Genomic DNA, 16732 nt, shown 5'->3' on the forward strand with positions numbered 1-16732 from the left:
CTTAATTTAACTTCGTAGTAAAGAATAAGTTTAATAACAATCCGTATAAACGCAAAATGCAACGTATACAACGATAAAATCAGTATTCTCGCATTTGTAATCCAAAAAACGGTATCCAAAAAAGACCCAATCTATCCAATTCATTTCTTTTTCTTTTTCTTTGCATGTGTCTTTTTGTACACCTTATCGTCAGTCTGCATCTCTCTGGTCTCGCATCGGATAGGAGGTCCCCTTTCGGGCCCTTTCGGTGTTTTCATTTCCAACTGTATATCCGACTTTTCTCCAGCTCCGACAATCCCTTTTTTCCCAATTCTGAGGACGAACACGTCATGGTCAGGATCGGTATCTGGTGTAGCTTCGGACTCAGGTGCCACTGTGACTGTCGGCTTTTTGTCCTGACCCGTGTCCAGAATCCCGGACACTTTCAGAACCACAGCTTTTCCACACGGTTGCACCGGTCCACGGCTCGATTGTATCAAACCGGCCTGCTTGTGCACATCGGAACAAATATTCGGTTTCGACGTCGTCACATGAGTTACTTCGCTGATCTGTTTGCAACTAACGTTTGGTTTCAACGTGGCCCCGATTGGCTGTCCACACGGTGTACAAGGATGTTGTTCCTTGATACAAACGCGACAAGGCGGCCCGTCTTTCAATAATTCGTCTTTCGACTCCCTACAGACGTCCGCAACGTGAGGATCAACGATACGACATTTGTAAGTTGGTGATTTTTCGTTACAGTCGCCGCCTTTGAAGATATAAGACGAGATAGTTCTATCAGGTGGTGCGTCAAATTCGGTGACGATAGTTTGCCCGAATGCAGAAATTCTGACGAACATGCATATATCGCCGATCGTGTTTTCGTTATAAATTACAGGAACTTCTCCCTCGAAGACTTTCGGTGGTGGTGCCATTTTGTGCCAGCATTGCAACATTTCTTTTCGTAGGGCGGCGAAATGTTTGGAAATATCTAGCTCCCCGTTACCTATTAACACATCTGGTTTCACACATTCTGGCATTTTTTTTTCTACACATAGTTTTATGATTAGGTCCAAGTCTTTGTTGACCACAGTGTATTGATCTATGGCGAACATCACGGAGCGACCACAGAAGAAATACTCGATATCGTCTGCAACTCCTGCTTGAGGTTGAAATAACGGGTCCACCGGAGTTATTTCGATACCGTTCCTCCCTGTGAAGTTGAGGAACTCCACAGATATCGTCGTGGGGACGAAGAACATTTGGTTGAGCTTCGCTAAACGTTCGCTGGTAACGTGATGTATGAAGAATTCTAATAAGAAGAGATATTGTTCTTTGCAGTCTGAAGAAACAGCATCGCGACTTCCGAACTCTGGTACTACTACCGCTTCCGATTTGTTTTTGCTACTCTCCTTTGAAATTTTTTTCTTCGCACGATGACCACGGTCCGTAGGTCGATTCATAGACATCACGATAATCTGAATGAGGAATTGATAGAGCTTATTTGAATTTCTTGGTGACTGGAATTACTTGAATTTACACTTCGAATTTTTATGAAATTAGAATTATTAGGTTAGAGCATTTCCATGAAGCTTGCCACGAAAATTAGTCGTAATGGTTTCAGACAAGACGAACAACCTTGAGGAACTGGTTTCGATTTCTTGCTCATAACTCATTGGTACTTTCGATCGAGGCGCGATTTGGCGCCAAGATGATCGGCTTGAAACCGAGAAGCGGAACCGCATTTCCTTGATGAAGTTCCGAGAGTCACGTCGGAACCGATCAGCGATGCTGTCATCTTGATGAAATGGTCGTGGTTATCTTCACTTGCAGACAGACGAACCACAGTTCCCATGGAACCTCAGTGAATCATCGATTCGATAAGTTTGACTGATTCGCAAACTCTGTAATTTCACAAGTAAATTTCACGTAGGAGTTTAATTCTTCTTTCTTTTTTCGAATTTGAAAATGTTCATGGTATGAATAAGGAACTATTTAATTAGTGTTTGCATATGGTGAACTGAAAATTATAATAATGTATATAATTTGAGATTTCGAGAGTTTAAATTTAATCAAATATTTTGACCTTTTAAAGTATCATTTCTTTTGCTATTAATATTTTAATTTGTTATTTCAATTAATATTTAAAAATATTTCATTCTCTTATTGCAAAAATATAACGAATTCTGTATATTAAAATATCAGAACACTATTTCGTGTAAACTTGTAGTGGAATAATTTACACTACCATTATTCTCAATCAGTCCTCCATATGATAGTTACAGGAGAAAAACATAATAAGTATATTTTTATTGATTTTTTAATTTTAATATCACTTTATTGCTAAAGAGGGAAATTTTGATATAAAGTAGAAAATTAGATAAAAATTCAATTATGGTAACATGGGATTAATCGACTGTTCCCTTTTAAAAAGTTTGACTTATTATGTTCTACAGTCTCCGCATAATTATGATATAATCATCTTATGGCGGGGTGATCTAGTTTCCAGAGCCAGCACCTCTCGATTATTACATAACTGAGGTTTCGCCAACATTCTTATCTGATGGAGTATTTTACCATGGAAAACCGGCTCCCTCCCATAGATGCGTAGCTAAACAGTTCAAGTCGATAAAAAGGACAGTGTGTAAGTTTATCGGTTAGAATATCGACTAATCTTGTTCAAATACGATATCATTTTCAACATACGTTATTGTTTGAAGAACGAGCATCTTGTTCAACGCGAAAACCGTTACCAATCGTTATACCAATCGTTTCATGAAGATATATCTATATCATAAGAAAATTGGAGAATCGCACAACGAAAAGTTTGTCAAATTTGTCGACTTTTTATATAATAACGCATTTCAGTAAGGAACGAAATTCCCAATGATGGATTAATTGTTTTGAGCTTATTATATAAATTTATAATAACTTTTCTTTCTTCTTCGATCGATTCTTTCTCTTTTTGTCTTATATTAGAATTATGACTGTTACTTATATTTCAATTTAAAACTCCACTTGTGTGGACAATGTTTCCAGATATACCTGTGCTAATTATATTGACATTTCATGAAACCGTTTTCATAAATTATTATGAAATTTATTGCGCAAAGGATTGCTGAATATATATACAGATATATTTTTTATTTGTTAAAGCGTTCTAAATAAACGAAGTTTCAATTATTAGCTCTGATAAGCGTATCCGTTTAAAGTTTAAAGCACGTGACAGTCAAACGAGGGACGTTATATTATGTTTATCGCCAATCGTTTAATGGATCCCCCTCGGCCAGTGGCATTAAAGGCGGTGCCACAATTGAATTAAAACGATCGAATTAGGCGAATGTTCGTGCAATTGTTACAGACGACCCTGTAGCACCCATACAGGAACTGGATACACACGCTTTAGACCGATATCTTGAAAAAGAGAAAGAAGGCTACGTGGATTCTCCTATAAAGGATAATGGAATCGTTTTCCAAACACTTAGTACCATGCCAAAATGGAAATCTGATTATCAACAGAAGCAAAAACGTTAGTACTGCGTAATATTATAAAGATTGTGATTAAAGATTCTTTTACTTTAATTATTAATCTTTCCATTACCTATTACGTGTATATATTATTTTGCTAATTTAAAAAAAACACTGAATATAGACAAGAATATTTTCATTGCAAATAATTAAACAAGATATTTAAATATCGAATGAAACTAGCATTCCAAATTTAATAGCACTAGATTTAGAATTAATTTTATCGACAGAACGTAAGTAAATGAAAAACAATACCATAGATTCTAATGGAAGTATCTGCAGTTTTCTGTCGGTAATAACGTACGAACGAGTAGATCCTCCGAATTGTCTGGAATATTAATTGCTCCCCAGTTGAAGTAACAGATCCACACATACCGGTCTGGCAATTTCGACCAATCGAACGTTGGCCGGACGAATAATTGAATGTCCCAGAAGCAATCAATGATCTAGCGAATTCTGAACGACACTAATTCGCTAATGAGTCACGAGTGATTTATGACCCAATTTCAGCAAGCCTTCGGATAAAATAGTATTAATTGCTAATCACCGATCCATGTCACCAGCGAAAATAAACTGTTCCAAGATGAATTTAGTTTCAATCTTAAGAAAAATGAAAAAAAAATGTTTTTTTTTAAGCAATTTTCACTATATTCTTTAATTTACTAATTCAATAACTTATTACGGTTTAAATATCTTTAATTTATAGCTGTGTTTTCGATATTCCCGCGATCAAGACAATATGAATTATGGTACACTCGTGAAAGACGATTGAAATATCTTGAAAAACAGAAAGCAGCCATTGTGCCATGCGGAAAAAGAATAGAAAAACTCGAGTAAGTATTCTTGTTGTTCCACTGACACTGACTGAAAAGAATAGAACAGTACTACCAACAGGACGGATGACGAGCCGTGTGATTTGTTACAACCACCAATTTGGTGGAAAGATAAATCCAGAAAATCAAGCAAGTTTCCAGTTGGAGATATAAACGACTATGCGTTCGAGAAATTAAAAGATTTCGATCATGAAAATATGGAACTTAGCGAAAAGCTCGATATGGATTATCCAAAAAAATATATACCAGACGTAATCCATCAAATACAGGTTACTATTTATACAGGTTACTATCTCTACAGACTATCGTCTATAGTAATGTTATTATCTATACATCCAAGGTCTTCTTTGTTGCAAATGAATTTTCAAATTTTCAAGTTTTCAAATATTCAAATATTCAAATCTCTTTTGTGTTTAGCTGTCTAACGGCAACGTTCGCTAAACCAGTATATACTAGAAAAAAAGATTAAAATAATTTGTCTGTGTAGTGTGAGAACTGCGGATCTGTCGAATTAAATATCCGGGATATCGCACTGCGACGCCAAAACAACGTTCTTTTCCGTTAAAATCGTCGGTCACATGAGCTTTATTCGTTTCGTCGCGATAAAAATCGTATCCTTATCTCGACATTTGCAAGCAACACGAAATGGATCACGGTCGTAACTTCGACTATCGTCGGACTGAACATTTGTTATCGCAACTGACAAATTACCACATTTATATTATTTTTAATACCACATTTTTAGTAAAAATTAAAAAAAACACTAAGATGCCATTTTAAACTATAATAATAAAACATTCGAATCAAATTATTTTGGAATCTTTTTACGATAAAATAATTGGATTTTGATGATATTATATAAAATAACATACCTGCGATGCTACAAAATCACTTTGAATGGAACATCTTTGGAATATTTTTATGATAAAAAGATTAAATTTTAAAGATATTTCGTGAAAAACAGCTGCGTAGTATTTGTCCATCTCATTGATGCAATAGCGTTACCGTGTGCACAAGATGTTACATGTATTTTTCATACGATATTATATCAAGACTGCGCGATCACGCGTCGAAAAATATACGTGACAAACGCGAAATGCAAATACGTATCTTGTTAGCATTTGCGTTTCTTGCACCTCTTTCAACTTGATCGTCCTCAGTTGGCGCGGATAATAGACGAATGATTAAATTTTGAACAGAATCCAGAAGACACGACTATGAAGGACACTCTTGATCGTGCAGATGCTTTTGAACTCGCTCTAGTAAGAAACGAAACTTTGCCAGCGAGACCTGTTGACATAAATGTTTGTTATTCTGAAAGACGTACGTGAACTTTTACCTTTTTATTCTATTGGAATTCTGCTACGAGATTTTACATTTCATATGATTCTTATTTAAATAACATAAAGTAACCTCTTACTTTTTTTCAATTTTCTAAGTATCATAATGGGTATTTTTATCTTCTTTAAAATTATTTGGATTTTGCTATACCGTTTTTTGACTGCTATAGAAAAAAATGATAGAAATTTTACCGTCCTTTCTATTTCTGTAGTTGATAATGAATTTAAGATTGTGTGATAATGAATTTAATAAATAGTTTTTAAATTTGTTTTTCTAGCGCCGATACTGGGTTGTTGTGAAACAGAAAAGGATGTAGAAGGTGATAGTGACAGACGATGGCAACCTGTTCATGAAACTTTAGAACTTCCAAAAACGGAGTTTGAAAGAGACCATGTACTACGAGAATTAACTAGGCCGTTTTTACACAATTTGCATACGTGGTACTCAAAGAATAAACCGACAAAGTTAATCATCCCCCTTAGACATTCTGGAAAGAGACCAATGCCGGAGTGGCGCTTTTCTCATTTGTAAATTGATTAAAATTAATAAAATTACTTCGATAAAAGTTCATTACAAAATCCGATCTGTAAAGTTATTATACAAAATGGTCTTATACGATATAATCTATGTTATTCATAAATAGATTAGAATCATACACGGGTTAAACTAAAATGAAGTGTTATCGATTGATAGTAAATCAACGACGACGTAATTATGAAATGTGTTGCACAGATGTTTCACAATTTTTAATTCTTAGTAGAAAACGTCAATAGTTAATTGCAACAAGACAAATACATATATTTTCATTTTTCGATTAATTTTGCTGATACATGCTGTATTAGTATACTATCTTGCTTACTTAAAATGTCCTATTTTATTTTTTATGAAAAAAATTGAAATTGTATTATTTTTTTGTGCCATTTTGATTCTTCTTTATCCAAGTAAAAATATTTAATCTTTATTATTTCCTAACAGTTCGTATACGACATTACTTAAGAGGTAAAAAAACTAGGAACTAAATATTTCAGTATATCTTGAAAAATCAAAAACTATGTACAAGGTACAATATTAACAAGCTAATTTACTAAGCGTAACAAACGATAAATACACATTATATGCACATTAAATGCACATTATACAGAATTGATTTAAACGTTACTGTTAAACTACGCCATGAGCGGCCAAGATACGGTTATATTTCTATTTTACATGATGCTTGCAAATTCCACAAACACAGCGATCATCCTCATAACGAAAACTGCGTTGTTATGCTTTCTCGGGATTTTGTTCTACGATTTATTAAATTTTATATACTATATATCTCTTAATTTAATTTTTGCCCCCCAAAAATTATTGACGACAAAATATTAATGAATCAATAAAACTTCAAACAAAATTCTTACTCAAATAAATTTTTCAAGATGACATGGATACAATTGAATGACAGGTTGCAACATTTCGCATGGATTGCATTTACATTTCATCGAGCACACTCTTCTCGATTATCAATGAACCGTAGCCACGCTCAATTGCGTATATGATCATGAATTGCGCGATCAGATTGCTCCGATGAAAATTACGTTCAATACCTTTTTTCCTCCTTATCAAATGTTTCAACAAGACCCGTTAACTCAACATCGTCTATGTTTTCTGAAGATAAGAACAAAACTTTCGTAATACGATGCAATATGTTCATAATCGTAATGCTATTTTACATCAGTGTGATATAGAAAATAAATGTTAATAAAATATAAGTGTTAAAAAATGTTAATAAAAATGTTTTTGATATAGGAATTGCGTAATACTGATTAATATCATGCATTACTAGCGGTAACGGTTAAAAGATTTGATTGGTTATAGACGGAATTGATTGACATTTTGATCGTTTAAATCGCATCGCTTTATTTGCCTGTATATCTGTACGTAACTGCAGACACCGCCGGCCAGGATTTCATCATGCAGTCCTTACCACGTGTTCGGCGAACTAACTTAACACAAAAACCACACCTCTAATTGCAAATATTAATCTAGATAGATAAATTATTTCGAGCCACAGATAAGTCGATTAAATAAAAAGAACGAAAATAATATTTTTTTAGATGACGAAAAAATAATATGTATCGATATAGAAAATTTGAAATAATAACAGTATAAAAATTTCATACCCACAGAATCCATTCAATAAATATATACATATCTAAATATTTATTATTTATTCTCACACACTCTCTTTTACTACTAACATTGAACTTCGATACCAGAAAAAGAGAATTAATTGCAATATTCGTGTAGTTAATTATTCTGGTATGATTTTAAAGATTATGGATAAACCGAAATTGGACCATTGATCATTACATAGGACGTTCGACCTCTAGCGGTTGCCTGATGAAACGCAGTGGACGCTCTTCCGCGGACAAAAACTTTCAGTTTATTCTCGTTTATTCTTGTCTGGACAGCACGGCACTCTCTTTCAGTCGGTGTTTCGCGGTAGAATACTGTGGTCGTGTGGCACGAATACGAGCCACACTCGTGTAGTGTACACTGTACAGTGGCGTATTTGTGTTGTAATAAATTCACTGATCCACTGTACTGAACCGCTGTTTGCCAGAAATGAAGTAACATTGGATTACGAGATCGGTCCTTACGTGCCACGTTCATCTTTATACACCTTAAAATCACCGAATAACTTTTGTGTCCCTAACGGTAGGTATGCATGAACATTCCATTTACATTTGAAACCCATTATTACACTATCGCTCCCTCTATCGCTATTTAAAAGCTAATATACTCGATTTAAATTACAAAACATACGACGACCGATGATCAAAGTTCTTTGATCATCAATTCAAATTGATCGATTTCCAAATTAAGCTCTTGCGCGAAAATATTTAATATTTATGTGGTCGACGATAATTAATCGCGATCAGTATGGATTTTATTATAGTGAATCATGATCAATACAAATTTCATTCCATATTCTGAAATTCATTGGCACGCTCCGAACTGGTTAAGCAAGAGAGGTTTCTCAAATATGGGTAGTATATTTTTGTACCTAAATCTAAGAAGTCACGTCAATCTGGATAGTACACACATTTACAATTCTACTGGTTCTCTTTATTTTTCTGTTAAATTCCCACCCGTCAGCATACGTACATTTTGGAAGATTTAACGCACGCGCATCGAACCAGCTGCATTCGACTGCTATTTATTGTAAATCCTTAACCTATACCTTTATATACAGTATACGAAATTCAAAGAAATGGACGGCATTTTAATACAGTGAAATTTTATTCCCTCTTATTTTACATCTTACCTTCCGAGCTCTTCGTGAGTTTTATGTTCGTATAAACTTATCGATTAAATAATTTTAAATGACTTAAGATTAGATTCAAAGGTTATTGATGTATCGTTAAAAAAATGCGATTCATCTTAATTCAGAAGACTAAATGTTAGTTTTGTAATAGCTACCGTTGAACGAAATCTATTCTCGATTACTGATAACATCCTAATGGCAAGTTTATGAGTATGGAAACTCTTCTTTTTAATATTACATTAATAAAGTATAATAAAAAATAACATAGAACTTGAAAATTTAAAGAACGATGATTTATAAATATAACGGTTGTTATAATGCATAAGCTATAAACTTTACAAGGTGTTTCATCACTACAGTCACGCCGCGACCAGCACGTGGTGTTAAGTTTGTGTAGACACGACTTGTATGGCTCGTGATAGCAGTCCCATCGCACGGTAGCTATGTATGATGTAACTTCGGGTCGATATTTCGGACCTGCGCATCGAAACTCCCATTCTCTGTACAGGCAAATTCGTTCGTTACCCTTTCACCACACGGAAATCGATTTTTCTTCTAACTAATTTACACTTTTTATCGCGACAGTATGTTATCATGCTGTATGCTTATCGATACATAACACGTCAACATCAACCCAATAATTGATGAACTCATTGATATGTGACTCTATAATATGGTTGAAAAATCATCTCTGATTTCCATTTTATCGCTTTGCCATTCGAAAAAACAATGGCTTAAGGAATTGTTTGTAATAAAGGTAACTGTTATAATGAATCGTATCGTGTTAACACAGTCAATTGAACAAACTGTTATAGACTCAACTAATTTTTTCTATCAAATATGTAACATTCGAAAAAGTTGGCGACGAATTGGAACAATCGTTTGTATAAATAGACAGATAAAAGAGTATTGTTATTATAATTATATTTATAATTAAATTTTTAAATATATATTGAAATCGTCTATCAGAAAGCGAATTCATTGTAGCTAATGCATTTTTATTCTAGATTTTATGTTCTTTCATTGACTAGTTTTTATGATAATATTCTGCAATATTCTACATATGTGAACATTATGTACATTGTGTACATTAATGAATATTTCTCGCGACCATTTTGATATTTCCTACATACCAACATTTTTATATTTTTTGTGAATTAAATGAAATCTTACTTATCATTCAAATTGTAACCTTTCAGTATATCTACAGAATAACTAACGAAAAACGCAAAAGAATTATAAAATTTTCAATTTTTTACGTTGCCTATTATAGCACTGCCAAATAATATGGGTTGCACCAGAAAGGGGCAGAGACATATTTCTTGGAACGTAAGGAGACTCTGGCCAATCCTGTTTCAAAGTAGTATGAAAGGGTTTTAGTCGACTTTGTCCATGCAACGATAAGTTCTTGGAACGAAAGGTATTTGGCGTTCTTAACCTAATAGGGAGAGCTCCCCTGTGTGAATGACATCGCTGCGTGACCGAACGGAGACGTCTTCCTTTTTGACTTTGGTAACGCGTTTTCTCTTTTTTTTCTGTTATTATCAGTTATTGTTTACCTGGAATTGGTCCCAATTAATTGCGCCACTTTTTCTGCTTTTATAAGGTACAGTATATAATAAAATACACCAATTTAGTAGTGTTAAAATTAATTAAGAAGTTACACTATCAGTTATAACTAAATAAAATTATAGTCGAACGATATCACACTGTAAAAAGATATTAAAATGCATTATGTATTTTTAATTTCACGTTCAAGTCGTGTTATTTATCTTTAGTCATCTTCAATGTTTTTAATTTTACCTCCATTCTTTTATACTTTTAATATATACTTTTAATTTGGTGTTTTGTATAAACAATATGTGAAATCGTTAAACAAAATCATTACCGCAAAGTAGAATTGACCACTTGAATAATTTTTAGACTTCTTTGTTTTTTAAGTAGTGAACATTAGTCCTCGATACTTGGAAAAATGCGCGATAGTCAGCGTATAAGTTGGCTTGTCCGAGCGCGGTGGACAGCGTATAGCTCGCTGTGACGCGCGCGGTTGGCTAAGTGTTAATAATAATTTCCTTGAATTGTAAGAGAAATTTTAAAGGTTCAGTACAATTTGATTCGAAGAAAATCTGTAGTAGAAAAGTAAATCTAAAAAAATAAAGTTTCTAGGAATAATTGCAAAGTATGTATCCAAATACATAAATGTAGCATGAGCATCAAGCTCCCTGAACTCGAAAGGAAACCGGTCGAAGGTGAAACTATTCAAGAATCTTTATGTAGTATAAATAATTTTATTAACCTTGTAGTTCCGTACCAACTTTATCATACATATGTATCTATCTAACATGTAACTGTGACGAGATTGACTTTCCTTGTTACATGTCTATAGTCTATCGGCGGGTGCGTAAAGGTCATGTGGAGGTCAACTTTGTTTTTTGAACAGAATTATATATTTTTTAGTACGTTAATCGGTGCAGATTCAGATTCTCTATAGGAGATTAATAGCTTACCTATGTCAAAAAATTATTAATTTAGTAGATATTCCAACTTTTAATCGTAAAACTTGTTGTATGAAAGACAAGAAAAATAAATGCAAAAGTAGTACCTTACGTCTTTCCTTTTCTGTGATAAGTATTTTTTCTTTTTTTTTTATTTGGAAGAATTTTACAATCAATTCTCATTGAGAATTACGAGTAAAATATGATAAGTTATGTGAAAAAGTTGTCAGTAGAATTTTCTCTTAAGGGAATACACAACGTCACATTATTTACTTCTGCTACGATGCTTGTGTTACATGACATAAGCTTCGTCCAATAACAACCGTTATTTATCCTCCCACCTCCATCTGCATAAAGTACGACTCATGACATCATTGTCCATTGACTTTTACGCCCTTTTTTGTCAATTCGATAATGTTACAGCGATGATAACTTAATTTGTTTTGATGTTCCGTCGTAAAATTCGGATTTTACTTAGCGTCTATCATACACATATTTAGTATCTATTATACGCGTATTGCCGTATGAAGCCGGCATAAGGTTGCGATTTACTCAAGCAATTATTGTTAGATGACAACGGTCTAAGGATAGGATGAATAAAATCGACCACCCGCAGTGATTAATTGTTCTATTCGAAATGCTTTCTTCTCCTTTATTGCTCTTGAAAAGATCAATTCTACGAACCGGTCATAGAGATAAACCTTGACATCTACACAACGAACTAGAAAACGTAGTCTCGAGGTGACCTAGTTTTCAAATGCGTTCAGCAACTTCGATACAGGTGACTATACTATCGAACGCGTGTTTTTCACTAATACAACGATGCTATTGAAATGTAATGATTAATGAAATAAACACGAAAAAGAATTTTAAATGCTACAGTACAAAATTTGTTAAATAATATTTCCCTCTCATATAATGTGTATTTTATTCACGTTACAAGTAATTATCGAGTCGTTCTTCATCTAAGATTTATTAAAATATTGCAAATCGCAAAATTTTTGGTCTAAATGTGTCTTTCCGAGAGTATTTTGAGTCGCCAAAGTCAAAAATCAGGCTCATTTTTCACGATAATGAACGGTTTTAAAAATTCGTCCTCATGAACATTTGACAAATATCTTAACATTAGAAATTCGCGCGAAAAACGATTCACATTTTGCTTCAGCAACCTTGAAAGTCCGTATGAAACGTCATTCTAACCGAATATATTATCGTACGGATATTATAGTAGAACTTTTATCTGTTTCAAATATATCTCGTATGACGTTTAATTTCCTTCCTTTCTTGTTATTGTCAATCTCGTAGTAATCGCTATATAAAAGCAAGAAGATCATGACTTATAACTTTATATTGGAAGTACTAGTAGTTCTGAAAAATTGCTTCATCATGTTTTCACGAAAGAAAAACAAACGTGTAAAAATACATAGGTAATAAGTAATACATAGGAATTTACATGGAAATAACAATTCTGAGGATGATTCTTTTGCTTATTTGGCTAATCCTATGCGTGAGTGGGAGCGAAGATTCTCTAAATTTAAACGCTAACTGTAAATAATTCTCTAAAAGTAAAGAAAAACTAAAACGAAAACTCTATTGATCGACCCCCTCTCCAATTATAAACTGGACCTTTCAAAGGTCAAAAATCGTTGATTTATTTATACAATGATTATAGAGAAAAATACATAAAATTCCGAATCATTCCGATAAGTTTATAAACTTGTGATCATTCGATCGATACTTGCAACAATTATTAAATTTTGCAAACAACTATTACAGGTTGCTGAATGACACTGCTAAAAAAAGTTTGCAAGTAAACATTGTCGGCGTATAATCTGCTAAAACCGTGAATCATGCGTACTTACTAGCGTTTTGAAATTGAACAGAAGATATGAATAATTATACGGTATTACTAATAGACAAAAATATCTTCATTGACTAGTTTCTATCTTTACATAATCTTTTTGTGATCTTCTAAAATTGCATTATATCTGAAATACTTGATAATAGAAATCTGAGATTTGCATTTTGTTTAATGAAGTGATTTAAAAGATAGTACAAATTCGATCGCTTGGATTGATTTCATTTGTTACGTTCATTTAACGTTTAACATACAATTAAGCCAAAATGAATCACGATTAATTATCTAAAGTTTAATATGTAGAACTCTATTTAATTGCAGAAGCGAACACGTAGAATATGTTTTTCACTAAGTACATAGATCCATGGCGACGAAGTTCAACAAAACAGTTATATCTTTATACAACTATGACGACAAAGAACTATCGTACCATAAATCATTGTAAATATTATCGTTGAGACTTGATTTGACAGAGTAGGAGTGAAGCATGGGGTCACTAACATTAACCTTATCTTTTTATTTACATGCATTATAGATACGAATCAGACAAAGTTTCTTTTTCGTGATTTTCCATTCCACGTGATTTCTATCTTCTACGCCGAATCTATTTCCGAAACATTTCTTTCTTTTGCTTTTTTTATACACATACATGGTTGATCGGTAATCTGATAATAACATTAACTGTAAAATTGACCACAATGAACGAGAGGTTAACTCTGAAAGTTGAACGACCTAATTTTCCATGTAACACTCGCTCCTGTAATTGTCGCCTTAACAAGGATAGATTAAAGATTAATTAATTTCAATGTGAATAGCTAGGACTGTCGGCACAATTAATATCGTAGTTCTCTTATCTGATTTTACGTCGTTCGTTGTCAGCATATTTGTTGAAACGTTATAAAAATGGGGAACGAACTGTTAGGGAAGAAAAAATTGCGATAGATGATCTGGAAATGCACTATCGAGTTTAAGTGCACAGTAATTACATAATTTTTCTTTTATTTCGTCTATTCACACAAGTGTGCAGTTTCTATTCGACGAAATAGCGATGACTGCATCGCAACCGCAACTAGTTTCATGCATAAGCGACAACAAATTGTCGTGTCATATTTATTTTGTTCTCTTATCAGATGGTGTCACTTTATTGTATAATAACTTATAACCTTATATGCAACATTGCAGGATTTGCTATAGATACCGATTATCGTACAGCGTATAAATGAAACCAAAATATTCTCGCATAATTGCCGTGACTCGAACCTATCAGCACAAAAATTCCAATTACATTCTCAAAAGGAATTCTGTGTTTTATTCATTTTAATCATTTCCCTATTCAACAGACGAATAAAAAACGTAATATTCACTATGAATATGAATTATTATATAACATATAAAGAGAGCAGTCGAGGTATAAGATCGAAAAATTCATTTATAAAAGAAAAAATTCATTAAATTTCTAATTTTAAATAGTGGAACATACTTGAGAAATTCTAACGTATAAAAATAGCAATCAAAATATAGGATCAGGAGATTTATAAAAAATAAAATAAATTTCTAATTTTAAATACTAGGATGTACCTGGAAATTTTTCAGCGCCATGTTTCAATTACTCTTATAACCTTAAATTATGAAATTCTATAATATTGTGCGGCCAAGTGCTTTTAGTCATCTTTCTGTAACTTGAAAAACTCTTTCATTCCGACGCAGCTCCTAATCGTAGATAAATGATTTTTGTTAGAGATTCAAGCAGTATACTGTATTTTAATTAGCACCTCTGCGACGGCGCGATTGTGATACCGTATTGTCAATGTGGCGCCTCGTAAGGCGTCTTTGGATGCAGCCGCACAATCGTATACCTAGAACCTCTAACCACGTGTATAACAATTTTCGCAACGTCATGTCGATTATCCTGTTCCGTAAGTTACAATTTTCTCTCCTCTTGTTTTCTGAGAATCGTTGACGCGTAGAAAGAAATTTACATAAATTGGGGTTTATTATCGCCACGAGGAACGTAAAAATTAATCTCAAATATAGATACGTCTTACGTGGCAATCAAAATTAAATGTCTAAATGAAACATTTCCAAATTTAAGACACACATTTGAAGCCAATATTTCAAGCATAAAGTGATTTGCACTTGCCACGTAATAGCGATATCTAATTTTTGGCACAATGCAACGTCATTTTTTTAAATGCATCGCGAATAAAAATATAAACAAACACGGGATTAAATTATTAAATACAGTGAACGCTTGAATGGTAATAATAATGGCACTCCGTGTAATAAAAGAGTATGTACTACTGACATATAAACTGTCTCGGAATATAAATGTGTAATTTACGCGCAATTTGACCAGATGTCGTGAGTCAAAGTTGTTCTACCGGTTTCTCGGTTATCTTGCAATGAATGATCAATGGCGAATGAGATTTCAATCTGCATTGACAATGAGTAACACGAAAGTGTAGGTTGTTAAAATTAATATGTCATTACTGTACTCCAATTCGAAATATTTTTTTTCTTTCTTAATATATACATATGTACCTAATTTAGTATTTATTGGAATCTCTTTATGTCTCGGATTACTTTGAAACCTTATTTATATTTTATATATAAATTGTTTAATTACATATATAATAATAAAATATTATATATAAATTACATAAAATATATATACTCACACTATATATATTCAAATATATGTACAAATATATTTACAAATTAAAAATTATTTTTTTATCGAATCTACAGTAAAAATTATTATAGAATCACGAATACTCATATATATATATATATGTCGGAGATGAAAGAACACCGGAGTCTTTGGAATTTTGGTTAATCCCGCAACATTGTAACCTAGAGTCTACTATAGCTGTAATTAAACAATTGTAGTTATTCAATCCGATTGTAATTGTTCGAGAGTTGTGATAATGAGCTTGGGCTCGAACGTAGCCGCGGTCACGGGATGAACGCTTTGTCTAACAAAGGCATGGAATAATTCTATAGCTCTCCTTAAAAAGGAAATAGTTGTAACACTCGACAGTAAACATTCCAACGGTCTCTGTCCCGTAGCTCGCCACACGCAGACCCTATTCTTCGAGTAAAATGATTGCCAGATGTCAATGCGTCTCCGCAGTACATGTTCAGCTAGCCCGAGGGCCTGTTATAAATCTTAAGATTTAGTCAACTAAAGTCCTTCGAACAGACAAACGGTCTTTGTCCCAACTACGGGAAAATAGGGAAGACCTATTTTTCAACGAGCGGCGTCTCCCACTAGCAACTTTCTCTCGTGGGCGGCTAGCATCTCTTTCTAACCACCGGTATCTCGTGTCCTTAGACACACCCCAATATAGTTTTCCTTTGTGGCATCATCGGAACGGGAAAGGCA

The 16732-nt window shown here is 33.4% G+C and overlaps 3 protein-coding genes and 1 long non-coding RNA gene across 6 annotated transcripts in view; 2 read left to right on the forward strand and 2 right to left on the reverse strand.

Moving 5' to 3' along the window:
• Positions 1–119: 119 nt before the first annotated feature.
• Positions 120–2041, reverse strand: LOC105681117. The gene is made up of 2 exons (XM_012388763.3): positions 1618–2041; positions 120–1457 (listed from the first exon to the last, which is right to left on the reverse strand). Exon 2 carries the CDS (start codon positions 1446–1448, stop codon positions 141–143), a length of 1308 nt encoding a protein of 435 aa, XP_012244186.1. The 5' UTR covers positions 1449–1457; positions 1618–2041; the 3' UTR covers positions 120–140.
• LOC105681118 lies at positions 1948–6472 on the forward strand. The gene is made up of 6 exons (XM_033322301.1): positions 1948–1956; positions 3316–3508; positions 4214–4340; positions 4402–4759; positions 5531–5663; positions 5959–6472. Exons 1-6 carry the CDS (start codon positions 1948–1950, stop codon positions 6210–6212), a joined length of 1074 nt encoding a protein of 357 aa, XP_033178192.1. The 3' UTR covers positions 6213–6472.
• Positions 6473–8108: 1636 nt separating this feature from the next.
• The window catches only part of LOC100748137 (proton-coupled amino acid transporter-like protein pathetic), a 16680-nt gene continuing 8056 nt past the window's right edge, over positions 8109–16732 (forward strand). The window contains exons 1-2 of one of the 3 annotated variants that reach the window (XM_033322257.1): positions 8143–8384; positions 10268–10414. The gene's annotated coding sequence lies outside the window, so the exon portion shown is untranslated. Of the gene's footprint in view, positions 8385–10267; positions 10415–15156; positions 15264–16732 lie in introns of those variants that run through there. The other 2 variants (XM_012388889.3, XM_012388890.3) reach the window with 2 other exon arrangements.
• LOC112213296 lies at positions 14330–15064 on the reverse strand. Its single transcript, XR_002947184.2, has 2 exons — positions 14926–15064; positions 14330–14607 (listed from the first exon to the last, which is right to left on the reverse strand). It is a non-coding gene; the product is annotated as an uncharacterized LOC112213296 (long non-coding RNA).

This window comes from Bombus impatiens, unplaced genomic scaffold (genome assembly GCF_000188095.3).
Source record: "Bombus impatiens unplaced genomic scaffold, BIMP_2.2 scf_0582, whole genome shotgun sequence".
In the NCBI taxonomy this organism is placed as follows: Eukaryota; Metazoa; Arthropoda; class Insecta; order Hymenoptera; family Apidae; genus Bombus; species Bombus impatiens.